The sequence below is a fragment of the Drosophila montana genome, unplaced genomic scaffold, assembly GCF_035044405.1.
Source record: "Drosophila montana isolate Dmon_TW-CO22-7 unplaced genomic scaffold, ASM3504440v1 contig_1505_1, whole genome shotgun sequence".
In the NCBI taxonomy this organism is placed as follows: domain Eukaryota; kingdom Metazoa; phylum Arthropoda; class Insecta; order Diptera; family Drosophilidae; genus Drosophila; species Drosophila montana.
The window spans coordinates 2,780,316-2,807,346 of NW_026996452.1; the positions used below are offsets into that span (position 1 = coordinate 2,780,316).

Here is a 27,031-nt window from a genome sequence, read left to right on the forward strand (position 1 = left end):
CTCCCAATCTCACAAAATTAAAAAAAAAAAATGCTCATCAAAAATCATTGTGCTCAGCTTTGTGATGTGTGTTTTTGAGTTAGGGGTATTACCTAGACCCCTGCCCTTGACTGGAGAATGCTCACTGGCTTTTATTGAACAAAAAGTACTGCAATATACACAAATTACATAAAATATATACTCGAAAAAGAAAATAAAATATTACCTCGATTTAAACAAAAGTTCAATATTAAATGATAAAAACTCATTGCCTCTTCAATTCAAAAACGTTATGAACATTTCTAAAACAGAAATGTGAATAACATCATTATGCACACTTTAACATGCTGTTATTTACATTTATTTTAGAAACAATCGATAGAAACACACACACACACACAAATGCGTGCGCAAAACTCCAAATCTGTGCGTAAATTTCATTTTCAAAATCTACAGCATCAACTGGAATCAACTGGGATTAAAGCAACCCTTTGTGTAGCCCGAAACCAAGGGCAAAAGCAAACCAAAAGCACTGAAAATGCATTTTACAAAAATTGCATACAAAATGCAATTGTTGTTGTTGTTGTTGCTGAAGTGCGTGCACAAAAACGATTAAAATTTTAAATTTACACGCAATTGTGCAGTCAAATAAGAGTTGGGGCTTAGCGAGAGTATGGAACGGGAACTGGAGCTGGAGCTGAGGCTGCGGGACCCGTTGACCAAGCGGAAGCCTCGTTTATGATTTGGAACTAATTGCAGCGCACTGCACGACCAGTAAATACACAAAAAAAAAAAAGACCAGCAGGGTTTTGGCCAGCGGAATGGGTAGCGTTGCCGATGAAAATTCTGAATAGGGTGGAGGTAGAGTTGTGGGCTGATAGAAGCAAAGGAAGCAGTTCGGGTAATTACAATTGCATTGCGGTTAACGGGCGAGACGCACGCTAAATCACTCAACGGTTGCGGGCCACGGGAGACAGCGGGGTCTGGTGGTTGCTTTGCCGAGGCTTTTGAATAATGCAACTGCAAGTGAAGGAGTGGGGACACTCAGGTGGGCGGTCACACCCACACCGGTTGCCAAGAAGCCAAGGCATAATTCGTGGCGCAGGCTCGAAGGCTTTTGGCCGAATGCATAAATCACAATGCACAAATAACCTGGCGGCAACGGCTACAGCGTAGAGACACACACAAATCCAAATGCTCCAGCTGCGCCAGACCAAAATATGCTAGGTGGGTGGATCAAGGGGCCTGGGTAGCTGGGTTCCAGCTTATGGCATTGGCATTATGGAAATCGTGTTGACTTACACAAATGAGCAAATGCCGAAAATGCTGCCCAGCGACTCGACATATGCGATTGCGTATAAATATTTACGCGATGCGGACGCAAATTAATTGGCTATGGCATAGGCGTAGTATAGGGGGTGGAGGGTTCTGCTTAAAGTCAAATCATTTATTCTTTTGCTATCAATTTAAAATTATGAAATGGTCCCTACAAATTGTGCAAGTGTAAAACACAGATCAAAACGTTTACGAAGTCGCACAAAGAGGAATGACAAAAATAAATAAATAAAAAATATGAATTATAAATATGAAGTACATCAAGAATTGCTAGACATTTATAATTATTAAAAAGGCATGAATATACCCCTCAATTCAATTAAACTCTACGCCCATGCCCAATGTGACCCAGCCGGAATGAAGCACCCGGTTAAGGAGCAGAAGCCAGAACCGTTTTCAACTCTAGAGCAGCTTTGTCAGAGGCTTTGGTCAAATATTGTTTTTGTCCAGAATTTCCGGGAAAAGGTATTTCTTATTTATTGTGCAAATCAAGTGCAAGTACATGTCTTAAATAGATGTTTATGATATCTAATGTTAAGTAGGTAAATTAATATCAAATTTACAAATGAGCATGTGAGATTCCTATTAAGGGAATTTAATTTTGCAGCCACATTTTCTATTATTTAATCATCATAAAATTATGAGTCGACACAAAATGCACTCTTTAAAGTGCACACAATAGACACAATTTACAATATGTATTCTTTAATATGCGAATAAGCAAATGAATAATCAGGGAAACAAATTTAATAGCAAATAAAAATAAATTAAACAACATTATCTATAGAAAATGCGCATTAATAATTAATTATATATGTATAGCAGAATTTCCATTAAATTATGCACAACAACAAGCAAATACGGCAAAACAGGGCTAAGTCAGCTAGTCGAGTGTGCTCAGTTGAGTAATACCCCTTGCGGAATCCAAATGTTAGCCAAAAGCACTTTAAAATGGACCTTAACATGTACTTATGGTAAAAGGATAGTTCTTAACGAGAGATAAACGTAAATCGATAGTGATGAGGTTCACATTTTTAACATTAATGTCGGGGCTAACAACTTCTTATCAAAATGCCAAATGCTTTCTCATAATATCTTTGTCCAATATTTTACATTTATCAGGCAGTTTATCTGCCCGTTAAAATATAGCTTGGCAGTGTTTCCACCTGGATATGCTTAATTCTATCAATTCTATAAGACATGTGTGATTGTAAAACATTAATTTAAAAATTAATAGTCTGCGGGTTACAGGGTATCAAGTACACGCACTTGCATAATTAAAAGGCCTCGCTGCAGACATTTGGCTCGTTTCAAAATCGGATAAAACAAGCATCAAATTAAATAATTAAATCAGATTAAGCTTGCTTTCCTGCTCGCACCGCCTCACAGCTGCCGTGGGTGTGCGAGCGAGATGGCAATTGAGGTAAATCAAATTAACAAATTGCGCACTCAATCAAAGTGAACCAGTTGAGGATGCAATGCAAAATTCAATCAAAAATTGAAATTGCAAAACTTATTGAAAATTTGCACGTGGCTGATACTGCACTTCATTAAATTCATTTGAAAATGCCCGAAATATGCGTTAATGGATCATAGAGGGGACCTATGCATCTCTTTGATGTGTTCTCACAAACCAATTCGCTGCCATTTCGCTTTGGTTGCTCTATAATGAATCCATTTGATTTAGAGTGTGCACAAATGATGCTGGCTTTGGTTTAGAAATTGTTGTTCATTTTATAATAATTATAATACTTTATAGAGGAGAAGAACATAACCCCATAAAATGCCCTATACTTTTCTTGTTTCCATAATACGTATTCTCCCTCATTTCTCCAACTTTTTTTCTCAGTCCAAAAATTACCTTATAACAAATGAGAGTACGCTTGAAAATGTATTTGAAAGTTGCATTTTCTGCGGGTCCTTCAGAGGAAATTTGATGCATCAGTAGACAATACAAAGGATTTGACAGATTTTCCTTTAGCTGTTATTTTTACAGATTTTCTCTTTTAACTTTTTTTTCCTTTCCTTTTTGGGTTTTGCCAGACGGCAAATCCAAACACAGACAGTTAGCCACAGACGGTCGGCTCGCATAGACAAATAAACAAATCTCGTCAAGTGCTCATATACACAGATACAAACACACAGATACAGATACAGATACAGCGACAGTTGCAGATACATTTACATATAAAATATTTGGCGGATAGTCGGGCAAATGTGTTTGCGTTTGTCACTTGTAGCGCGCTGCGGTTCCGAGTGTGTGTGCGTGTCTGTGTGTGTCTGTGTTTGTGTGTCCATTTGTGTGTGTGTCTGTTTGGGTGTGTGTGATTCTGGCTTAGCATGCGTCAACATTTTGGCAACACTCTCGCACTCAACCAGTTGTTGCCACTCGATCCACGCAATTAATTTCTGTATCAGAGCATCAAGCGAAGCGCTAGGCGGGGTTGATGTGGCAGCAGGTGAGGGCGATTCTGTCCGCTAGGGTTGCTCCAGACACGAGCATTAAAAATGAAACCAAAACAAACAGCAAACATCAAAAGCTGCCGAGCAACACAAAACAAATAAAAAAGATAAGATAGGAACAAAAAAAAAATATGGAATGACCAAACTGGTTGGGGCATAAGGGGGCTACGGCTTTGTCTGGTTTGTGTCTGTGGTGTGACCACGACAAGTGGTTAACATGCATATGACAGGTGCAGGGAACGTTTGTAACCATCCAGTCAAGCACCTGAAATAATCGGGTTTACGTAAACCCCGAGGAGTAGACTCTATGCCTTCTTATCATTTTATGAAGGGTGTATTTTTTACGAATTTTTAACTATCTGTCACCTTCTTAAGTCAAAATTTGAAGCTTTTAATCAATTTTTAAATATTACAGATTTAATAGGATTTGTTATAAGATTAAAGTCCTTTATGAATTTTCTTTTGTGATATATTCGACATTATTAATAATTTTTGTTTTATGATTTGCACGGAATAAGTTCGATAACAGTTCGACTTATTTGGGAAGCTAATATAGGATAGAATTTAACGAATGGTTTTTACCAAACTATTTCTTAACAATAATAATAGTGATATTAAATTTAAAAAAAAAATAATAATAGTACTAATATAATGATTATAATAATAATAATTTTAATAATAATATTTATTAAAATAATAATATACGAAAATTAAAAAATAATAAATATAATCAGAAACCCGATAAAAATAAAACGACTCAAAAATATATTCAGCTCCCGTCCCTTTCAGATTTAAATCAGATATCTCTTGTAAAAGTACACTTTCTATATTGTCTTACAATGAATTTCAAATAATATATACCCTGCTTAACTATTATTAGAAATATCATTAAAGCAAATATTCCTTTGCAGTTATTTGAACGCAATTGAAACGCATTGCAAGGAGCAAATTTCGCTCAGTTTTGAATTGAACCCAGAAAAAACTGCAGCGGAAAGTCTCATGAAATCTAATCTGAAAACCACATTGTAGCTAACGTAAATATTGTGTTTTTTATGCCCAGATTTTAGTTTTGGGGTAATACAACAGCAACAAACGTCGGACAACTTGGTACAGAGCCGAACCAGAAACAGAGCCCGGAACAACAGCAATAACAAAACTGATGTTTTACCGCGCGAGATTTACGAGTGCCGTGCATTTGGGGTAAAACGTAAACGCACAGAATGTGAGTGTGTTTGTGTGTGTGTGTGTGTGTTTATCTTGCCTGGCCGCGAACTGGCTGCTTGGTAGGCTTTTGGCATAAGAGCGGCCAACAAAAATGCGGGCAGCCGCTTCAAAAACTGGGAAAATAAAACAGCGAAATGCGCTTTGTGCCCGCTGCACACAAGTGGCAAGCGGAGGGAGTTTGGTGGTCAGCGGAATGGGATGGGGGGAGGGTGGGGCAGCCATGGAAGAGCTGCAAAGCTATAAGAGCGGCGGTTGATATCAACTTTAAAGCATTTAAGCAACTTTTTGGTATACCATTAAATCCATTTCACTTTATATTTGAAGAAAACAATGCTGGTCAACCGAAAAGGGCGGCCACAAGGAGTATAAAGCAAGAGCCAGTCAACCCACGGGTAATGGGCAACATTAAAAACTTCCGTTTCCGTTACACAGACACTGACACACGCACAAGCACATACAAAAGAAATGCAACGGAAATGCCACAAAGTTCAAACAAGCAACAGAGAAAAACCGCGCGCCAGGCAAACACTAACAAAATTAAAGAACTGAGAGATACTGCAAACCCACCCAACTACCCACCACCCGCCACCCACCACCCGCTGTGCGGCCACCGTTTTTGAACTCTGCACTCTCATTACCGAAAATTGCAATAAATTTTTAGTGCACAAAATTATTTGAAGTGCCCGCCAAACACACATAAAAACGTCCATTGCGAAATTTACGAGAGAGCATCGAAAGAACACAAAAATGAAAGAAAGAAAAGCCAGCGGTTAACTTTACTAAAGTCTGCTCAACAAAAAGAGCAGAGAGAGAGAGAGAGAGAGAGAGAGAGAGAGAGCGAGAGAGAGAGCAGCACTGCCAAGTGAGTGGAAAAACCAGCCAAGAAACATGACAACAATATGTTTTAATTGCTTTTGTGCAAACCAAGTCGTGACTTCCTTTGATGGATGAGTTATGGCTAAAAAGAAGAAGAAACAAATTGAATTTCAGAACTTAGTTTAGTTTATAGGCAATAACCAGCTAGTATTTAATGTACTCAAGGATCTGCACATATGTATGCTACTGACTTTGCGCTTTCAATAGACGGAGTTTCGAATTCTATTTTTGAAACTATCCTTACAAAATGTGTACATTAAAATAACATATTCAAAAATTGTTAAATTGTTGCAATATTTTCAGTAGAATTCAGTATACATATTTGAATGATGTATTCCTTAAAAATTTCATAAAGATCGGATAATAAATATCATATCTATTCCAGCATTCCCCATTGTGTTATGCTTGAGTGTAGAAGGAAGCTAAAAAATTTGGAAAGGCAGCTTGGTGTTGGGCTCAGGGTACGTCCAGCTTTTTAAACTTAAAGGCATATTTAAGCTGGAAACGTGTTTAATATATTTCTTCGTATCTCTTTGAAGACAATAATCGTGCCATCCAATTAACTAAATTATAAAACACAAATAGGAAAACTCCAATTCGACTTAAATTTCGACAAGTTTCCGCTCCACCAAGAGCTTAAAAATGACCCAAATCAGGCAAATAAAATCAGTTTGCAAAGATTCGAAATAGTTGCAAAATACCAAGAAATAAGTGTTTAATCAGTAGAAAGGTGGGCTTATTATATGACTGTCAATTGTGAATTGGCAATTGGCATGTTTTTTCTGCTCTAGAAATGAATTGAAAACGTGTATTCAATAGAGCTTTTCATTTGCTTGGAAATGTTAAATAAAATGGCATGCATTGAGTTTTAAAAGTTAATTGGACTGCTCAACGCCCGAATACAATACTCAACCACACACATGCTCACCCACACAGGCACACACACACACACACATCCATCAATAGCATACATCGGATTCTTTTATTGCAAAAAAAAAAAAATTCCATATTGATACTCTTTGTATTTAGTATGATTCGTTACTGGCGCAACATTTTTGTGATGATTTATTAATGATGCTTATTATTATTGCTTAATTGCGGGTGCATATGCACACATACACACACACACACACACAGCCAGCCAGCACACACTCCGCAATTTGTAAAATGAAAAAGTTCACAATGCACTGAAATGCGCTTCGATTTCATGAGTGGAACTTTATACCATATATGAATTACTGACTACTTCTATAATTAAATTTAAATAAATATAGAACTTAAATCACGCCCACGTAAAGACACAATATTATTATTATTATTGTGGGCTGCAGCGAATATCAGACTTTTATGGTTTTGTTTGTTGCCCGTTCAATTGTTATAAAAATTTAATTAATTCGATTAAGTGGTAAAAAAAAAACATGCACAACTGGTATTGCATTTTTTATAATAATATCAAAGCGGAGAGAGAGAGAGAGAGAGAGAGAGAGAGAGAGAGGGAGAGAGGGAGCAATATGTGTGTGGCCCAAACCCATATCGACCAAAAAGAATTTTAATTCGCGGACTTAAACACTTAGTACAACGTTTGCAGTGCGTTTAATTAATGCAATGGAAATAATTTGGAATCATTTACCAATGGATGGTTTAAAAATGACATACCTTTAGCCTAGGCTTAGGCTTTTGCATTAAATTTGATTCAATTCCTCTTTGTGCCATATTCTTAAACGTTTTTAAGGACAGAGGTAGGAATAAGATATAAACCTTTTCACAAGATTCTCCTTAAAAATTGTTTAAATATATGTAATGTAAAGATTTGGTAGTATTTTAAAAAAATATATCTAATTGTTTAACAAAGAAAATTTAAGATTTGTCATTAATTAACTTTGTTTATTAAGAACACCACAAATAATATTCCTTTAAATATTTTAAAAAGATACAGTCCAGACAAAAGCTTGATAAATTTTGTTAAAATTATAAGTTAATTATTCATAAAATGTGTGAGTGATTTTGTATGGCTTGCCCGTGCTGTGTTCTGCATTGGCCACTTCAGTCGACTCGTAAAATAATATTTTAAAAATTTGCAATTAATTTTTCAGCGTTTTTAAAGCTCATTTTAATGCATGCTTTAAGCGTAAAGCTGGTATTAAAATCAACGCTCGTGTCAAGCGAATCCAAATAAATGACAGTCGGTCCCTAGTCGAGTTGTCTTTTGGGCTATGGCCGGCGTTAATCAACGCACCCAAACCTATATCCACCTTCATATCGTGCGGACCATGGAGCACAGTTTATGGGGATTGTTGGCGCATTGTCTCGCTTGATTATGCCCGACAGATTTTGATGCTGGTGCCGTTTTTTATGCGCGGTCTCATGACACGCAGACACATAAATTTCACAGACTCGACTCCATGCTGAAACAGAGGGACTGCAGCCTGAATACGCAACGATTTACATACAAAAGACTCTGAAAACAATGCAATAGACCCCTGTATTGAGATTTCCCTACCCCTACCGCAGCACACACTCCACAATGTATGCTTATAATCTGCGAGCCCAGGCGAACATATTTTTCGAGAACACGTTCGCCTTTGGCAAGAGAGTAAAGTTGTAAGCCGCACTAGTTCGGTTTTATACCGATATATAATCATGTTAATTTGAATAGTTCATAAAACAAAAGAAAAATTTTAATCATTTTTGTTAACTTACATTCATTGTTCATTTGTTGTTGTGTTACTTTTCTGTTTCTGTATATTAACTAATTAATTAAACCTTTATAAATATTTCAAATTGAACTGGCGGCGTTTCGCTAGTGGGTCCGACGCAGCCACACAAACGCATGGCATCACGTTTCGAAGGCAAACATATATGGCTGCATTATTTCTGATATTTTCATACACATTTTCCCACATTTTCCCCCCACTTTCAACCCACAAGGAAACTTTAGTCAGTCAGTAAGGACAAACTCTTTTATACACAGATAGAATAAACATAAATGTCTTCCTTGTATCTTATATTAATGTTAAATCTTGTTAATTCTATCTTATGTTTAGATTAGATCAGAAATCGATATTTACACAAAATAGGCTTGAAAATGCTGATCAAGTTTATATATATGTTTTTATTTGCTTTATTGCCTTTTACAATCAAGTCCAATTTGGCGCAGTGTCTTTATTTTTTGAACTCTAGTTCGAATATTGGCTGTGCGAGCATGGTCAAGTGGTTATTACGGTAAAGCAAATGAGCAGCAAAAGTTCAACGGAACATTAAGCAAATACACCAAAAGAAAAGAGAAAATGCCTAATGAGTGTGTGTGTGTGTGTGTGTAGTTAAGTGTTAACCAACCCCAATAATTTAAGCACAATTTATGGCATTAAGCTAAGGATGCGCAGCACAGACCAGACGCAGTGTCCAGCCCCTCTTCAAAAAGTGGTCAATGGCCCAGACAAAAACGGCCAGGCAAATGTTTTCTGTTGTGAATTTTTTTCTGTTTTTGTCTGCTTCCTAATCCTTACAGGACACACACGCCAAAGAGAGAGGGAGAGGGACCCAGAGATGGCGGCCATTCTGCATTCATTTGGCATAAATCAAATGTGTGTGCTTATGTGTGTGTGCGTGTGTTTTTGGCCTTTGCTGGTGTTGCGTAGTGTTAATTAGTATTTAATCTATGAACCATAAATAAATCCCTGCTTGGCAAGGACACTCAATTTCCTTGCCGCCATGCTTTTGTTGCGCCTTAATAAATTGCCAATTGTGTGTCATAGAAGTTAAGTCAACTAATTGCTGCATTTACTTTGCGTGCCTGTGTGTTTCTGAGTGTATGTGTGTGTATTGACAACCCAGCAGGACCAAATGCTTAAAATCTACACATATAATGAGATTCTATAATAATTATCTTTCTGTTCTACTTCATTGATCGTAAGATTTTAGTTAAAGAGTAGTAATAAGAAAAGGACAGGATAATTGTAGAGTTAATTTTAAAAAAATATGTACATTAGTAATATTATACGCATTACTATATATGAGCTTATAATGATTGCTAGCCTATCTTGCATTTAAAATAAAACGTCTCAAATTTCTAATTCGCATTTTGCTTTATTTATCGACTGGATGGCATTTAGTCAATGAGTATTCACAAAATATTTTAATTGATTGGGTGCTAAGCTGTTGTCAAACACCCAAACACATTCGATCCCCAACATCAAACACGCTCCAAACCCCCATTTACACTTAAATATCTCCAACACGCTATTCTTTGGCATGGGCTGGCGCCATCTGTTGGCTGTTGGCGCTAAAAACTTATGCGTACATTTGCATTGCAAATTGCGCATTTTAAAGAGCGACAATTACAGGGTAGAGCTCCCCATTCATGTCGCCCCCACTGTCACCCCCCCCCCCCCTGGCACTCCATCAACCAGAAACAAAAGCATCCGCGAACCCAAACACTGTCTTTAAAAGCAATTAGCGATTAGCGTGTAAAACTTTTAAGCATCAGCCTTCACATACGCATCCAAATAGGGGGAGAAAAGTGTTTGAGTGGGTATGAGTGTGTGTGTGCGTGTGTGTGTGTTCGTGTGTGTGCATTAGCACATTAGCTTGTTGCGTCACAATTTCTTTATATGCATTTTCTGCAAATTTCCACGCTGTTATTGCTGTTGTTGGCTTATCCTGGCACCGCGATTCGCAATTTGCAATCGCTCATTGAATTCGCTCATCTGATTTTCCCATGGATTTTAAATGCTTTCGCAATTTCCTGACTTGCTGTTTTAATTGTGTGCATTAAAATCAGCGCATTGATGCATTTTTAATTCAAATTAAGAGTCGCTTGCTCCAAAAATAATTTTGCGATAAGTGCGGCAGGCGACAGCACCTGCAGCACGATTGCAAATTGAGCAGCTAAAGAGATTTTTACATTAAAAGGAAAAATAAATAAATAAACGTAAAACCGAATAAATTAATTGCTTCGCAAATTTAAGTTCAGGCAACTAATCGGGCAGATAAATGGCTTACGAATAGCTTTTAGGCCAACAATCAAGAATTGAGTGATTATTCAAAACGTTAGAGAATGACGCACAAAAGGAAATGAAATAACACATTGCTCTCTCAATAGAGAGAGATATTGAGATGAAGAGAGATAACATCTGTGTATCAATAAGAGCATGCTTATGTAAAAAGTTTAAGAATGTGACATAAAGAAGACTGAAAAAATGAAATGATGCTTTGGAGGGTAAAATTGTATTGTAATATTGTAAAATTGTAAAATTGTATTTATATGCATAAATTATTAAATTCACTTACCACATTTATATGCATAGTAACGATGAAACGATGAAGAAACAGACGTCTAGAAGAAAGGACGAAAAATTCCTAAAAGAATCAAAAAAGTATTAAGTTGGGATAGTAACCCTTAAAACAATAAGGCAAATATGAATTTAAAAACAAGTAGCCCATACACACCCAACAAAACAAAACATATCACACTATAATAGTACACACAAACATAAGAAACATAAAAAACCACATAAAAAACTATAAAAATAAAAAACAAAGCACAAAAAATAAAAAAAGAATATAGTTGATAAAAAAAAAACAAAATAAAGTTCTGTCAACCACACTATGGAGTACACAAACCATCCGCAGTACGATGAAAAATTTCTTAAGGAACCGTCAAAAGTGGTAGATGCTATACAATTTCTCGATATTATGGCGGATGCCAACAAAATGGAAGAGTAAGTGAGAGACAATTAATTCTATAATATGCCAGAATATATATGCCAGAATATATATGAATAGCACACGAGATGGCAAGAAAAAGCAGGCGAAGCCCGTTGTGGATCACAGTGCAGAAGTTACGGATAACAACTTTTTCATCTCTCAACGTTCGCTATCCGGACGTATGTCGGTTAAGAGATCGAAGGCAAGGATCAAGTTCACGACAAATACCAATCAATTCACATTCATGCGGCAATTCGATCAAAGTACTGAGGAGCGCGTCCAGTCGCGCCTTGAGCGTGAACGGATAGCCAACAGTTTCCGCAGGTGGGTAAAAAACAAAAAAGAAAGTCGCAGGATGACGAAAAATGTACATCTATTATAATTATCCTAGACAGGGCAACTGGGCATATCGCCGAGAACAGTTCAACACAGCCATTGATTTTTACAACAAGGGCTTGGAGAATATTTGCGATACGCCCGTTCTATATATAAATCGCGCCTGTTGCTATCTCAAGTAAATGGACTCTACGTTTCGATAGCATTCTTCTGTGAAATAATCCGACTCTTGCCTTATAGACTACGCTCCTTCAAACGCGCCATTATGGATTGTGACTATATATTAAATAAACTGGATCCAAAATATATGCGCGCCTGGCTCTATCGGGCTGCCGCCTTTAAGCGCCTCAACGATGAGAAAAATTATGAAGAATGCGTTCACCAGGTGAAGCGTCTGAACACGAAGGAAATGCAGTTTATCGATAGCTTTTTGGAAAAGATGCGCACCTTGTAAACGCGCTTTTGGTGTAAATATTTTAATTGTAAATTATTGGTATTACAAAGTTCTAGAAACCTAAATTATAGTTAAAATACACGCATCTGACCAGGTTCTATTAGAAATTTGCAACATTTAAATATTGTTATTATTTTAGTCACTTTCAGTGTTACAGGCTTTTAACTTAACTATTTACTATTTGTGTCTCTTAAAGGCATATTGTCATAAATCAAGACAATCTAAAAGAATGAATCTTCATTTAGCTAAAGATCAGACCCACTAAACATTACGTCTAACTAACTGTCAATACCTTGTTAACATTTCTATATTTTCATTCGTTTCTCTGGAAAATGTTTGATTTTATATTTCTTCTTTGCGCGACATCCTTAATCGTTTGTGGCAATGGTTTTTATTTATTAAAAGAAAAACATTTCGTTTAACTTAAAAACAGGCCCTTTATTTAACTTCACGTTTAACTAACTGTCAATATTGTTTTTCTATCTCTTCCTTTTTCATTCGTTCTCTGGAAATTGTTCGATTTTCTATTTCCTCATTGTGCGACATCTTTAATCGTTTTAACAATTTAAAATTTACTAATTTCTTTGTGAGACACTTGTAAACGTTTACTGGCAGCTTTGCTTTGTTCAAAAGGTATTTACCTATTAAAGGTATTCAATAGAAAAGTGAAGAGTCTAAGTCTAAGCAAGAATTCTGCCACAACTAATTTTAAAATAGAAAAAATTTTTAGCAAGACAATATTATGTCTCGCCTCTACACATGCACAAGACCCAACGAATACTTCATACAAAATGCCGTGAGTTAATTTTCGCACTTTAACACTTGGTTTAATCGATTGCCTTTTTAGCGGATATGGAGTCTAGCCAACCCTTTTCCAGAACATAAAAGCCATCAGCAGGGGCAATCATTTAGGATTATCGCCCACAATGGCAGTCCCTGCGCTTGCTTCTTCATTTTCTTCGTTTTTTTTCTCATTTCCGCTTCAATATGGCTTGGCTGACTTATCGACGCCATCGCTAGCTACTTGATGGCCAGACAACACCTTCGCCCTGCGAGCTGAGCTCTGTGAACAACTTTCAGTTGATTAGCCGTGCACTTTCATTCTCTAATTAACTGCAAGTAACTCGCTCATAAAAGTCGAAGAAGGATGCGTTGCAGGACAGCAATGAAAGCTGAAAACCAAGAGCCGAGCAATTGATTTTTATGATTGGTCAAAGAAACGCAATTGAAAAAATAATTGACAATCATTTCATTTTCTTTTTTAGACAGAGGCCTGACTCTGAACTATGCATAAAATGCAGTGCAATAAAATCGGATAACTGGAACCATTGCCTGCAGGTTATTAGAACTGGACGCAAAACACAAACCGGGCAGGCCTCAAAAAATTGTGTGTGTGACTGTGGCGGCAAGTGGCCAAGTTTTTGGGTGCACTTTCTGTCAACTTGATTTTTTTTTAATTAAATTTATTGCAGCAAATGGCATAAATTTTGATGTGGCTTAGTTCATTTCTGGGTCACATTGCTAACGACTCCGGCTTAGAGTTGGATTCTGTGCAAGATTTGGTATGGGAAATGCAATCCTATATGACTGCTCCGGTTCCTCAAAGCTTGACACTAATCTGTTGCTAATGCCTTTTGCTTCGTCTCCGGTTCAGAGCATTGAAATTTCCTCTATTTCTAGATGTTGTTGGCTGTTTATTCAATTACTTTTTATGAAAATTGTATTTTTCATCTGGCTGCCTCTTGGTTTAATGCAATTTGTGCACACTGTGTGCGTCAGTGTTGTGCAATTCGTAACTTTTTGTTTTTTTTTTTTCATGACTTTTAGTGCTCTTACTGCTGGATTTGCAATTAAATATTTATGTTTCACTTTTAATTCGCATAACTACAGACCACAATCTAGAGGAACATATCATAATTGAGCCAATACATTTGGCGTTTAACATTTTTAGTGTACATGTGTACAAAGGTTACATTATAATTAAAAGTGACAAATCGATTTTAAAATAATAATAGTTACAAACTATCAAGCTCAGCCGCCGACATCTGGGAATCAAGCTGAAAACCTCAATTCAATCAATTGACAAAACATCGATTGGACTGAATTAGTTGATTTCTTAAAACGTCAAAAGCAAAGTCGAAAAGAAAACTATCAAAATAAAAAGCTGTTAGTTATTTAAGTTAACATTGTTGAAGCATGCTCCAATAATGAGCTATGGGATTTATGGGCCTGAGTTCACTTTCGCGAGAAAAAGAACTAGTTAAAGTTGGCAGAAAGGGAAGAAACCAGATTCTAGTTTCTTGAAAATGTCCAAAGCTTATGTGAAGAGAGAGTATGAACAAAAGCGAAAGAGCAAAAGATATACAAAGGGTCAGTTAAAGCCCAACCATGAACAGAGTTAAACATTTTAATTGATTGAATGTGATATTGTCATTTAATTACTGTATTAAAATTTAATGCATTTAATTTCTTGAAACAAAATATTCGCTTTAATGTTAACAACATTCGCAAGCCACAAAATTAATTTTAACTTTACCACAAAGCAGCACGCATAAAAGCGCGAGAAATTCGCAAAGTTATTTTACGGTTTTAATAAATTTCCAATATGTGCGGCACACCTGATCCACCAACAGTCCACAGGGGCAATGGGATGGAGGGGGGGGTTGGAGGAGAAGTCCACCCACATCCAGACCTCAAAATGGACATAAAATAAAATGAAAATGTAATTTATTGAGAAAACAGAGCTCTACTACAATGCAGGGTCACGATGTTAATACCTCGGGTTATATCTCTTAAACAGTGTAAGGAATACACGACCACGCGCCATTTACGAGTGTCGAGCTTAGCACATTGCGTATACGCAACATGTGCGGGCCGTAAACATTTTCGTGCAGCTCTCTGTGTTTCGCACTTAACATCAAAATGTGTTTAATTGCAAAAAATGTAATTTATATGCGTATGGTGCGGAAAAAAGTCCGCTCAGTACAAGCGGGCAGGGTGCTGGACTTGATGAGGAGTGTGGCGAGGAGGGCAATTAAAGTCCAGTTGGCAGAGACGACACTCATGCTAAAGTTTTGCCTTTCTTAGTTCAATCGCATGGAATAATTTATTAATTAACTACAATTCGAATGAATGAATGAACGATTACCGGAGCTGCCAGTACCATTGTGGCGTATAGATGAGACTGCTTTGTGGGCGTGGTCGGTGGGTAAGACGGTAACAGCTGTTGCCCCCAAACTAGAGACGGACGGACGCGTATTGATATGAAACGAATATGAAACCCAATTCTTGACTTAGCACGAAAACATATTTTACTTTCTTAAATACATTTTTTCATATATAAAATACTTGGTGCATTATTTTAAATATCACTTTTAAATATATGTAAGCAAAGTTGGCAAAAAAAAAAATATATATAAAAATAATATTATTAACTTTTAAATAACACTAGTAGCCAGTTGCCTAAGAGTCCAAAAAAATTTCATCTCAATACATTTATTTTAATAAGTACTTCATTATATATTTTAATGTATGTTAATTATATAAATCTTCCATTCATTTTTAAGAGTACAAATTATATTAATGTACTGAATATATAAAAAAAATTGTAAAAGGTGTGACCATATGAGAGTTCAAAATATGTACGATCATTTTTACAAAACTTCCTGGACGAGTTTTGATAAAATTTTTTGCTAATAATACATCTTGATTGCATAAATTATTTATATAAAAGGTATGACCATATCTTAACTAAATATGTACCACAAAATTAAACCATATATATGATATATTTTATGCTTATCATCAGCTACTTATAGGGATCCTTTGAATCTGCAAAGGTCGCGTTTTCAACATTCAATCCCCGTAAAGTGTTAATCGACGCACGCAATCGGGTTCTTATTTAACACGAACAAAGCGTATTCGTGTGTTTTCGTGACACGAATGAGCGGGCGGCACGCGCTCCTCTCTAACACTGACAGGAGTTAGCTGCCGCAGGACGACAATTTGCCATTGCACGTAACGGGAAAATCAATTAAAAGCGCTTTATGTGCGCGACAGTCTTCGGTTCGGGCTGCTGGGACAAGTTTAGCGCCTTGGCAAGTGGAACTTTGTTAGTTTCTAATTAATTGTAACAGTTACAGAGCGTTTGCAGCCAGCAGCCAGCATCCAGCAGCATCCAGCAATAGCAGCAGCAGCAGCTGTGACACTCCAGAGTGGGGTTAGATGGGAGGTCGGTCGGTTGGAGGAAAGTTCTGGCAATTGTGCCATCCTTAGTTATTTATGTCAAATGCTCAGCATTATTTATGTTGCATATTGGGCGCTTTGTATTCGCAGTAAATTAACTAGAAATAGTCGAACTACAGTATTCCCCACCCGCAGCCGGGCAGCAGCAGCACACAGCTGCCAATTCCATTTTTGCTGTTTATTGGAAATGTCACAATACGTTTCCAGTTATGACAATTTTATATGGCTGTTCATTTGGTTCGGTTGTGCCAATTAATAAAATAAGCACTTGTGGCATCTTAATTTCGTTTGTCTTTATGTCTCAGCCAGTTAAGGTGCAGGAATCAGGGAGGAGGTATTCATAATAACAAGTATGAACCTATCATTAATTGATAAAATAGCACTTTCTCCAATGTCAAAATGTCCACAACTTTTGTTGAGATATTAACACTTTAATAGAGCTTCAGTTTTATCTAGTAAATTTCTGTCGAGCCTCGCCTATTGTCATTGCTTTTAATGGCACCATTTAATGTCGGGTTTTCTTTTATCTCACCTGCACACAGACAGCATTCAGACACCTATCTGTAATTACCAGAAAATTGCCAAGCTGCCAGCAATAGTCAACATTGTGGCACAAAGTGATAGCTCGCTAGGCCAAAAGCTACACAAAATACGTTTTGTGCACACACTCTTAAGCATGTACGAATAAAAAATTGAATGAAATCCCATGTTCATTTCCGTTTCGCTGGCCCGAAGCGGCATTGTGTGTGTGTGTGTGTGTGTGTGTGTGTGCTGTCAATGGCTATCAATAGAAGTCGACCCTCTAGGCGCCAAGTCCAAGTAAGCCGCACACACATAAAAAAGGCCAACGGAAACGGAAAAGGCTTAACAGCTGCGTTTAGACGGCTGAAAGAGCTGCCAACTGGTGGCGAGCGGGCGAGAGTGGGCGACAGTTGTTGCTGGACACTCAAGGGGTAAGCGGCATAATCATGAAAATTGTCAGTACATAATGCCTCAAAGGCCGTCATCGAAGCCGAAAAGCCGGAAAAGGTTTTTATTCGCAACTTTACTTACTTTACACGCTTGACTCCAAGAGAAGCCTCTGCAAAATTTGTAGAGCGGAAAGTAATTTTCTTGCGCTTTTTTATTTCCAACGTTCCCTTTTTTATGAGTCGATTTTCGCTTAGTGCTCGGCCCCCAAAGAAAGTCTTGCCAAAAATAAAAACCAAATCACAAAAGAAAAGCAAAAGTTCACATGCCACACTTTGATTTTGTTGTCTGGCCTTTTTTGTGTATGCCCTAACTAAGGGTAAAATAAATTATAAATGGAATTTGTAGCAATATGAGAAGGATCTATATGACATTATAAATTGTTATTCGGTTTAGCTAGCCGCTTGAATCGAACAACTTCAACCCGAACGACGATTAGTCGAAATCCAAGTTTGCTTTGCAACTAATTTTTACAAATTTTTCGTCGACTATTATTTTTCAGCTGCTTAAGCTCCGTTATGATCTAAAATATAGTTGTACAAAAATGCGTTTATTTTTATAGCTATGTTTTTTGTTTTCCTCGTTTGTTTTTCTGTTGTTGACATTGTAGAGTATTCCATAGTCGGCGAATATAGATTTTCCATTGGGGTTTTTGTTGCTTCTGCTAGCGTTGGCAAAAAACAACTTTTGCACGTTTCGATTGTGTAAAGTTTTTATGGCTTTTTGATTTTTTCACTTATTGGTCCTGTCCCCGACCCCGGCCCCGGCTCCGGTCTTGGTCAATGATGGACGTAGCTGGGGTAGTTACACCCACCACCCACCTGCTGCCCGGAAGGCACTTAAATAATTACCAAATAATGGATGGGCCAGACCCAACCTGGAGACACTTAGCCACTAGCTACTTGGTCCAAGTGACAAGTGGACTCGAATTGTGGATCTGCTGCAATCGCTGCTTTATCGATAACCTGTTAGTAATGCAAATCGTGCCTAAGTGCCAGCCGGCACTGAAAACTCTTTCACTTTGGCCAACAACGTGTCGTCAGTCGGCAATTGAGGCATTGAGGCAACGGTATGCAAATATTTGTGAGAAGCGAAATCCAGTAAAAGTGCCAGTGGGGCTTCGGTTTGTCAATCTGAAGTCACTTTGATTTGTCGCCCCTTTTGTAAATATTTAATGGACCAGAAGTAAGAGCAAAATCGAGTATGAGTGCTCGCCGAGATGTGTTTACATTTCAGTTTACTATTCAAACATAAGTGTAAGTAATTTCACAGGCTCAACAAAAATTTCCAGTTTCAAATGGCAAAAGGCAAAATGCACGGTCGCCTAAAAGTATGCAAGGTTTTATTTGTAAAAGCGAAATTGTGGCGAAAGTGAATTGAAAATAATATAAATTATTAATTAGGTTAAGCAGACAAAAGTAAGCTATGCTACATGAAAGATTTGAGATACGGATTTGAATTATTATTTAAAGCAGGAGCTTTCTATATGCGCCCTGGAAAAAGAAATTCGACCAAATTGTGACATGCAAGTGTTTTTGATAATATAGAGGAATAAAAAAACTGGTTCTTTACTACTTGCTAATAATATTATTTATTTTTTAAGAACTTCCTTCCTCTCATTAAAATAAGTTGTGATTGTATATTACTGCCGGCAATATTTTATTGTTTTAGTTACAGTTTTAGAGGTGTGAGAAATCTCTAAAATTTACATTCTGCCCAACGTAAACGCTCAAAAAATGTATGAAACTTCTTTCAGAGCGAGCATCTCATAATTGACCAATATAAATTATATTATTTATCTGATTGATAAGCAATAATTATTCATAGTGATCAATTGACGTACTCAGGGAGCAATCAGCATAAGCCTGCAATCTAGGTCAACCTAACAATTAAAGCCATGGAATATTGTCAAAGAGAAATTAATATACTGCCAAAAACATTTTTGACTCTATTACTTTTTTGTTTGCCATATATAATACACGCCTATAACAAAAAAAAAGGTTTTTAATAAAAAATATTTACTATATTTTAAACAATAAACGCGATTTGTGCTTTTCTCATTTAATACTTGTATTTTTGTTCTTCCGTTTCCCCTTTGGCTGCCCACAACGAGATTACCAGAAGCGCAAATAACTTTTATCGATAACGAATTTGCAAGTGTGGCAACTGCCACGCCCCTCTGTAGTCGCCTCAAACGTTTGTAGTTCGGACGAAAAAAAAAACATGGATCCATGCAAATGCGGGCTATGCATAAAAAATAGGTGTCGAAAAAATTCTATGGAATATATAAAGTATATTCCGTGTTTTTTAACGAGTAATAAATAAAATTAAATTATATGGCGAATGCATAAAAAACGATGACCAATTTAAAAAATAAACACGTTTGCAGCAAGCATTTTACGCAAGCGAACAAGTTGCAAATAAATAAAATAAAATATGATACAAATAAATAAATACATTTTTGTGGATTGCAATGCGATTGAATTTGTTTTCAATTCGTGTTCTTTTTTTCCGCATTTTCCACATTTTTTTTCCTTCCTGATATTTTCGTGCATATGAGAAATGTTTTACAATTTCCACTTCCCAGAACTGTAAATATTTTAAGCTTTTTTTTTGTTTTGTTTGTTGCCTGCCCTATCATTTATATTTCAATTTTAATTTATATGCATTTGAATACTCGCATTTGTGTGTGTATGCTGAGTTCGGGCGCGACATTCCCTCGCCCGTTTATCAGACTGATTGAAAAAGCTAATAAGTTAAATGTCCGTGTCTTTCTTGGGGGCGTGTCTAGGGATGATACACAACAAATGTAAATTAAAAAATAAAAATACAAAATTCAATTGTTCAACATATTTATGGGCTATCAAATAAACTCGCATAAAAAGTGAATTCTATGAAAAGATACCATATATTGCATATATGATATTCAAGCAGTATAAAAGAAATATTCACAAATATATTTGAACCCAAAATTATATTGTGAATATAAATAAATATAAATATACCTTAATATAGAAGTGAATGCCTATTGTATGGGCTTATCAATCTCTGTAAGAATAGCTTTACAAGGTAATCACAACGCACTGATAGTGGGAAAACTATCGATAGTTCTCTCAATCAAAAGATATCGATGCTCAAGAAGTATTTTATGATATTATCTTTAAACATAGTAAAATTTTAAATTAAATATTTGTAGCTACAAACAATATTCTAAAGAATTTTTGTTGACATCTTCACATCCATTTCCCGAAAACAATGTATTTTCTAGCGAAAAGCTGTACTACTTGCCCATTATTAAATTACATTTAAAGACTCGGGGCGCGGCATTGTCTTTGAAATTTTGCGGCTTGCTGTATTTACTTATGATTATAATTCCGACTCCTTGTCACACAGTCTATCTATATACACTACCCATTCCCATCTCCTGCTCCATCTCCATCTTCATTCCCATTACCATTTTCAACCTCATTTCCAACTCTGTCGTTCTCTTTGGTCTGCTTGGGCTTTGCGGTTGGCAAAAGTTTTGTGGTCGCTGCGCTTTGATTTAGCGATTGCGAATGCGGCTTGCAATATTTTAGCATATTAAATTAGAGCAAATGGCGGCAAATGGAAACTGAATCCTGAGAAGCGTTGTCCAAAGTCGTTGTCTGGACAGAGGAGCAACTGGCTTGTTTGAGTGACAAATTTAAGTGCGACGTCTAAATAACTAATGTATACGCTCACTCTCTCTCTCTCTCTCTCTCTCTCTCTCTCTCTCTCTCTCTCTCTCTGTGTTTCTCCAGGCTGCTCATTCTTAAACAGAAAGAATAATACTTAAGTCCAAGCCGCGACTTAGCTGTTGAATAAACAAGTTTTGCATTTGCTTTCATGAACTCAACTGGAAATCGGCTTGGAGAGCCAACAGGCAGCGTCATTTTCTTGGTATTTATGCCCTAACAAATGGCATGCTCACTAATGCATTTGGTTTGGTAACCAGCAAAAATTTCATAGCAGATACTTTCTTTATATGCATCTAGTATTATATAGTACTTACTAGATTAAGAAGTGAAATAACAAATTCTTTGTATTTCTAATTTGTTATACCCTTGCAGACATTTTTATAACTTTGTCAAGGAACTGCAGATAGATCTCCGATAGAATTCCCCACTTTACCACGCATCTATGCCCTATTGTCTTGACTCAATTTGTCCAAAAGAAAACACTTCTGTTCAAATCTGTCAAAAAACATGTTTTCCAATTCGAATTGAATTTGAATCAATCGCTTGCAACTTGACAAAACAATCAAAACATGAGAAGACTAAGTTCTTTATTGTTAACCCCACTCGTTTATTATTACTTTGTTGTTTTTCAATTTATTATTATTGCTCTTTTTATTTGCAAATAAACACAAATGATATAAGCAAATATCAAAATTGACAATTGACAATTCTCTTCTCATTTGTTAACCCCATGCTCAGACACCTAGGACACACAGGCTCATGACGTCACGTCTGCAAGGCACAATTTTAATACTTTTCGTACTTTCTTTTAACACCGTTTTTTCCCGCTTAAAGCTTAAATATTCCCAAAAGAACGCTTCAGTTAAGGTTTTGGATGTGCGTTTAACACCAGCCAGGACGAACTCTCTTATATATTAAAATATAATCTAGATAGACTCTGTCTGTTTCCTTCTATCCAAGCAAGTTAATTCGTTTGACAAAACTATAACTTTTTTGCTCCTTTATCAAAATCTCACATATATATAGCTAAAAAATAATATTTCGTATGAAAACAACGACCTAGTACATGCCATATCTGATATATGTCTGCTAGGGTATTTAATCTTCGGCATCTCGAAAATAGGTCAGGTTTTTGACCATTTGTATTATGTTTTATCCATTTTGCTTGTTATAATATTTTAACAATTTAAACTAATATTCTTTATATAAATATTTTCCATATGACAAACTATTTTATTTTCATTTGCTGTCTGGCTTTTCAGTAGGGTTTAAATTGATAAATATCGGCATGCATTGAAATATTTTTGTCTGCCTTGTGTTGCATTCGCAAACATTTTACTGGAAACAATGTTTACGTGGTTGTAGAAATTAATTCTAATAAAGTTTAAGCGCAAGCCACTTTCTTTTAATCAGAGAAAACTTATAAGTTAAGCCTAAATTTTCTGATAACATTCTAAAAAAAACTGCTGGTAATCAATTGTTGTTATGTTACAAATATCTAATGGCCAACAGCTTGCCAGCTGTTCTAAACAATTCCAAGGTAAAAGAAACAATTGCATATTAGCTCGCTAGATGCTAGATGCATATAAATGCAGAAGTGCTTAGTTTTCTAACTAGATTAATTTAGTCTTGCGATGAAAGTTAACCAGTTGCTGTTGCCGCTTTGCTTTGTGCTCTGCCTGGGATTTGTGGGCGCAGGGAATTTGGATAGTCCCTACTGTGATATTCGTCCTTGTTATGCCAGAAATTTGCCATGTAATAATAGCGGCGTGAGTTTTGAATTGTACTTGGAGGAAATTGAATAATGATCTTCGTTTTGATCATAGGCAATATTGGAATGCCCCGAGTCTGGCCAGCTATTGAAAGAGCGAGAATTCAGAGAGGATCTTGAGGAAACATTTAATACGCTGCGCAATGAGGTAGCCGGTGGCAAAATATATAGAAATTTGCCGCCCGCAGCGCGTATGGGAAAAATGTCCTGGAACAATGAATTGGCGGAATTTGCTAGACTGGACGTCAAACGCTGCAGCGTAGCGCCCCGACCCTGGATGTGCTCGCAGAAATTCTATGCCATTGGCCGACTAGCCGAACTATATGGCTTTCAAACCGATAATCTAACTTCGACCACATTCGAGACCCTACAGAGTATGGCAAGCAACTGGATGTCGCGGGTACGCAGCATAACGCGATACCAATCATTACACCTGCCCTCCAAATCTGATGAAAGGTAAGTGCTACGCTGGCTGAGCAAAGAGTCCTTTAACTCCCCCTCTCTCTCTCTCTCTCCCTTTCAGTACAAACATTTTGCAATCAGCCCTGCTGCTGATCGAGCACAATACGCAGTTCGGGTGCGCCGTACTCCGCTACTCGAGTAACCTGTACACGTACTTGATGCTCAGCTGCGTCTTTGGCGCGGACACTCAGGACGGGCAACGGATGTACAATTGGGGCGTTAGTCCCGGCATCAAGTGCCGACATCTGGACTCAACATATCGTAATCTATGCGCCAGTGGGGAGAAATACAGTTACGAACATTTATATAGAAAAATGGATTCAATTAGAATGTCGAAAGCGTGGTAAGCGATATAACCACGCTTGCGAACAGCTACCGCTTGTACCTAGAACTAATACTTAATTAATACTATTATTAATTTGCATTTATATATCTTTCGTTTACTTAAACTTTCTCTGTTAGCCTTAAGCCCATTTATACACTTGAATAGATTATATTTCCGCACCAAGTTTTGTATGATTTATAAATTCAACGAAGCTTTCAAAATCTGCTTTCGGTTGTCATCTTTTGCAATAAATTGTTCACAAGCCCAAATCAAACAACATAATCGGTAAAGAGAAAAGCAAAAAGAAAAACTATTCAAGCGCTGCATTTGCCTTACAACATTTTCCTCAAGTAGGGGAAAGTAGCTGCTGACGTTGATCCTCAGCCAACCGGAAACTAAATCAGCCGGGCTCGTGGAAAGCTTTAAATATTACATGAAATACCGAATCGCCAATGAGTCGCCGGCAATGGCAAAGTAAAATTCGAGAAGACCTTGGTTGAAATTCCAATACTCTTTATTAACTGCTCTCTCTTTATATTTCCATTTGAATTCAATACGTGAACGTACTAAAATCCGACTAAGCTTGATTTTATTGAAATATAAATAAAATATAATTGTAAATGAGATTAGAGTTTTAAATATGGCTGCAGCGTTTCACATATTGCATGAAAGTAACTCAATGTTAGGGTATTCAGAGAAAGGAATTGCCAAGGCAAATTGTGTGTCTTATAAATAATGTAAAAAGTGTGAAATGCGCCTAATGGTGTGCCAAAGGACGAAAAGGATGACAGTTCAGGCAGAGAGATAAGAGAAAACGAAAGAGAACGCAAGAATGAGTGAGACTATGAGCGAGAGAGAGAGAGAGAGTAAGTTCCTGTTGACAGGCGTTTGGTCTGGCGTTACATGAAATGGCGCATAAAATGACAATTGGCAGCTGATGTTTGGGGGTATCATACATTTTTGATGTTGCACACTCACACACACACGCACACATGCACACGCCACGCGCACACATACATTTACACTTGTGTAGTTGAGTTTTTGGAGTATAGTGAGAAACTGAGATCGATATAACATTTCGTTAGTTGTTTATTGAGTGTGGAAAACTTTAGTAAATACAATAGACATTAACAGTTTTCCACAAAACAAAACAAAGCCCAAAATTTCTCAGGCCTAAAGCTAGTTCAATTCAGATACATTTTCACGCTGTTTCCATACATATAGTTGACAAGTTGATTTTGTTCGTGTGGCATGTCCTGCAACTCTTGTCCACCATTTGGTGGATATAAGTTTCCATCCTGTTTTCAGCGACACAGCGGCGTCTCCAACAAGAAGAATCCGGGCAATGTACAGACCCTGCACAGTCTCGCACACAATGTGATGCCCAAATTCTATGATGGCGTCGAGCTTGACTATTATCATCGATTGGCTCCAAATAAATTCATATCGGCCGCTTGGGTATTAAGTCATGTGAGAGCCGCTGGTTTTCGCTTTGGAGGTCTCTACACGTTCCGTGTACTAGATGATTTCATGGTAAGTAAATGGACGAACATGAGCATATTAGCATATCTAACATGCGTCAACTCTTTGGACTTTTCAGCTGACGCCAACAATTGTTGGCGACATACATCCCACCACATTGGCAGCCAATTTGAATATACTGTATTATCCCTTCAAGCCACTGCGACTGGAGGCCGTTCTGCAAAAGCCTGGCGAGGATGTGCCAGTGGAAACGCAATATACTATTGAGTGGACGCGACCCAGCGACACATGGGCAGCAAATTTTTACAATGTTCGCAATGAGAATGGACGTTGCACTTTGTCGGTAATGCGTTCCATTACCCAGCACTGGGCAATCGGTGGCGAGCTACTGCTAGAGTGGAATGAGCCAAAGAACCTCATGACTGACTTGGCTTTTGCTGCGCGGTAAGTGTTGGGATATTCTCTGAATTATATAATCCTCTTATATATAGAGAAGATAGAATGCTAAGCTTAGTTGAACCGACATTTGAATTACCTTGACAACTATAATCATCACGCGATTCTGTCTATATCTACTATCCGACTTTCAGCTACTCGCATCATCATTATTCCTTTGCGGCAACCGCCTCCCGTCAGGGTCTGGACGTTAGCTATTGGCAGCGCATTCATCCACAAATCCAGATGGCCAATCTATTAGCCTGGAATCGCAGTACACGCAAAACAATTGCCACTATATGCTATCAATGGAATTTCTGGAACTGTGCCGTACACGGAATGATCGATTCGGATGCGCTGGTTGGTTTCATGTGGACCAAGTACGTTTTTAGCTGATGTAATAATCATATGCATCTTATAATCATATATTGTTGATATTCGTTAGATATCTGTCTTATATACCGATACAAATGGGCTTTAGTGTGGTGATGAGTCTGCCGACTGATCGTTTTGCTTTCGGAATGCGATTTGTGCTCGATCCGAGCGGTCTGAGACGCGGCGACTGAGATGTTTATATTAATGTTTAAATTATATTTTTTACCAAATTGTCAAATAATGTCGTACACAGTTTAAGAAATGTTTGGTGTTTAATCAGAAAATTTGCAAGTCAATGGGAGGTGTATATTGAAAAACAAAAGCAGGAATTCGATAAAATATCTTTAAAAAAATGATTATATAAACGTTGGTACTTCCAGTTTTTTTTCTAAAACTAGTTGCGTTTAAAGATATCCTGTTATAAAATTAGTTCAAACGTGAACTCAGCCGCAGGTCAATAACACTTCCTATAGCAGAAAATAGCTACAATATTCTTGAAATCGATAGAAAAACCTAAATTATAGTCAATGCTTAGCACTTGACCAAACTAATTGCCATTTCCTGTTTTTCTTTACATTTCGACTTTTAAATACATTTGCGGTGCTTCGCAAGGAAACACCAAAGCAACCAACTGAAAACTTGACTTAAAAGCATATAAATAAAATTTATAAAATACCAACACACATAAATATATATATATGTATATATACACACACGGGCACACACAGTCTTGCGCATTTTGGCACTTTCACAGAACTCGATGCCGCACATTAAGTATACGCAACGCAGACACACAAGCACGCACAATAAGAACTACATTATGGCTACAATTTTATTTATTTTTATATTCTTATGCCCTGTAATAGAAGAGAGTG

The 27,031-nt window shown here is 37.1% G+C and overlaps 3 protein-coding genes across 3 annotated transcripts; all 3 read left to right on the top strand.

Moving 5' to 3' along the window:
• Positions 1-11,351: 11,351 nt before the first annotated feature.
• Positions 11,352-12,495, top strand: LOC135435280 (tetratricopeptide repeat protein 12). Its single transcript, XM_064692260.1, has 4 exons — positions 11,352-11,597; positions 11,662-11,907; positions 11,975-12,097; positions 12,160-12,495. The coding sequence occupies exons 1-4, from the start codon at positions 11,485-11,487 to the stop codon at positions 12,371-12,373; spliced, it is 696 nt and encodes a 231-aa protein (XP_064548330.1). The 5' UTR covers positions 11,352-11,484; the 3' UTR covers positions 12,374-12,495.
• A 10,421-nt stretch (positions 12,496-22,916) lies between these two features.
• On the top strand, positions 22,917-24,048 carry LOC135435393 (tabinhibitin 6). Its single transcript, XM_064692423.1, has 3 exons — positions 22,917-23,075; positions 23,133-23,533; positions 23,601-24,048. Exons 1-3 carry the CDS (start codon positions 22,941-22,943, stop codon positions 23,884-23,886), a joined length of 822 nt encoding a protein of 273 aa, XP_064548493.1. The 5' UTR covers positions 22,917-22,940; the 3' UTR covers positions 23,887-24,048.
• Positions 24,049-24,963: 915 nt separating this feature from the next.
• On the top strand, positions 24,964-26,440 carry LOC135437364 (mitochondrial import receptor subunit TOM40 homolog 2). The gene is made up of 4 exons (XM_064695264.1): positions 24,964-25,397; positions 25,465-25,790; positions 25,937-26,161; positions 26,227-26,440. The coding sequence occupies exons 1-4, from the start codon at positions 25,116-25,118 to the stop codon at positions 26,345-26,347; spliced, it is 954 nt and encodes a 317-aa protein (XP_064551334.1). The 5' UTR covers positions 24,964-25,115; the 3' UTR covers positions 26,348-26,440.
• Positions 26,441-27,031: the final 591 nt, after the last annotated feature.

Bases quoted from the DNA above. Each gene is read 5' to 3' on its own strand.
- LOC135435280 (XM_064692260.1), top strand. From the start codon at position 11,485: ATGGAGTACACAAACCATCCGCAGTACGATGAAAAATTTCTTAAGGAA. The intron at 11,908-11,974 runs GTGGGTAAAAAA...TAATTATCCTAG, and splicing joins ATAGCCAACAGTTTCCGCAG to ACAGGGCAACTGGGCATATC. The intron at 12,098-12,159 runs GTAAATGGACTC...CTTGCCTTATAG, and splicing joins CGCGCCTGTTGCTATCTCAA to ACTACGCTCCTTCAAACGCG.
- LOC135435393 (XM_064692423.1), top strand. From the start codon at position 22,941: ATGAAAGTTAACCAGTTGCTGTTGCCGCTTTGCTTTGTGCTCTGCCTG. The intron at 23,076-23,132 runs GTGAGTTTTGAA...TTTTGATCATAG, and splicing joins TGCCATGTAATAATAGCGGC to GCAATATTGGAATGCCCCGA. The intron at 23,534-23,600 runs GTAAGTGCTACG...TCTCCCTTTCAG, and splicing joins CCCTCCAAATCTGATGAAAG to TACAAACATTTTGCAATCAG.
- LOC135437364 (XM_064695264.1), top strand. From the start codon at position 25,116: ATGTCCTGCAACTCTTGTCCACCATTTGGTGGATATAAGTTTCCATCC. The intron at 25,398-25,464 runs GTAAGTAAATGG...TGGACTTTTCAG, and splicing joins GTGTACTAGATGATTTCATG to CTGACGCCAACAATTGTTGG. The intron at 26,162-26,226 runs GTACGTTTTTAG...GATATTCGTTAG, and splicing joins GTTGGTTTCATGTGGACCAA to ATATCTGTCTTATATACCGA.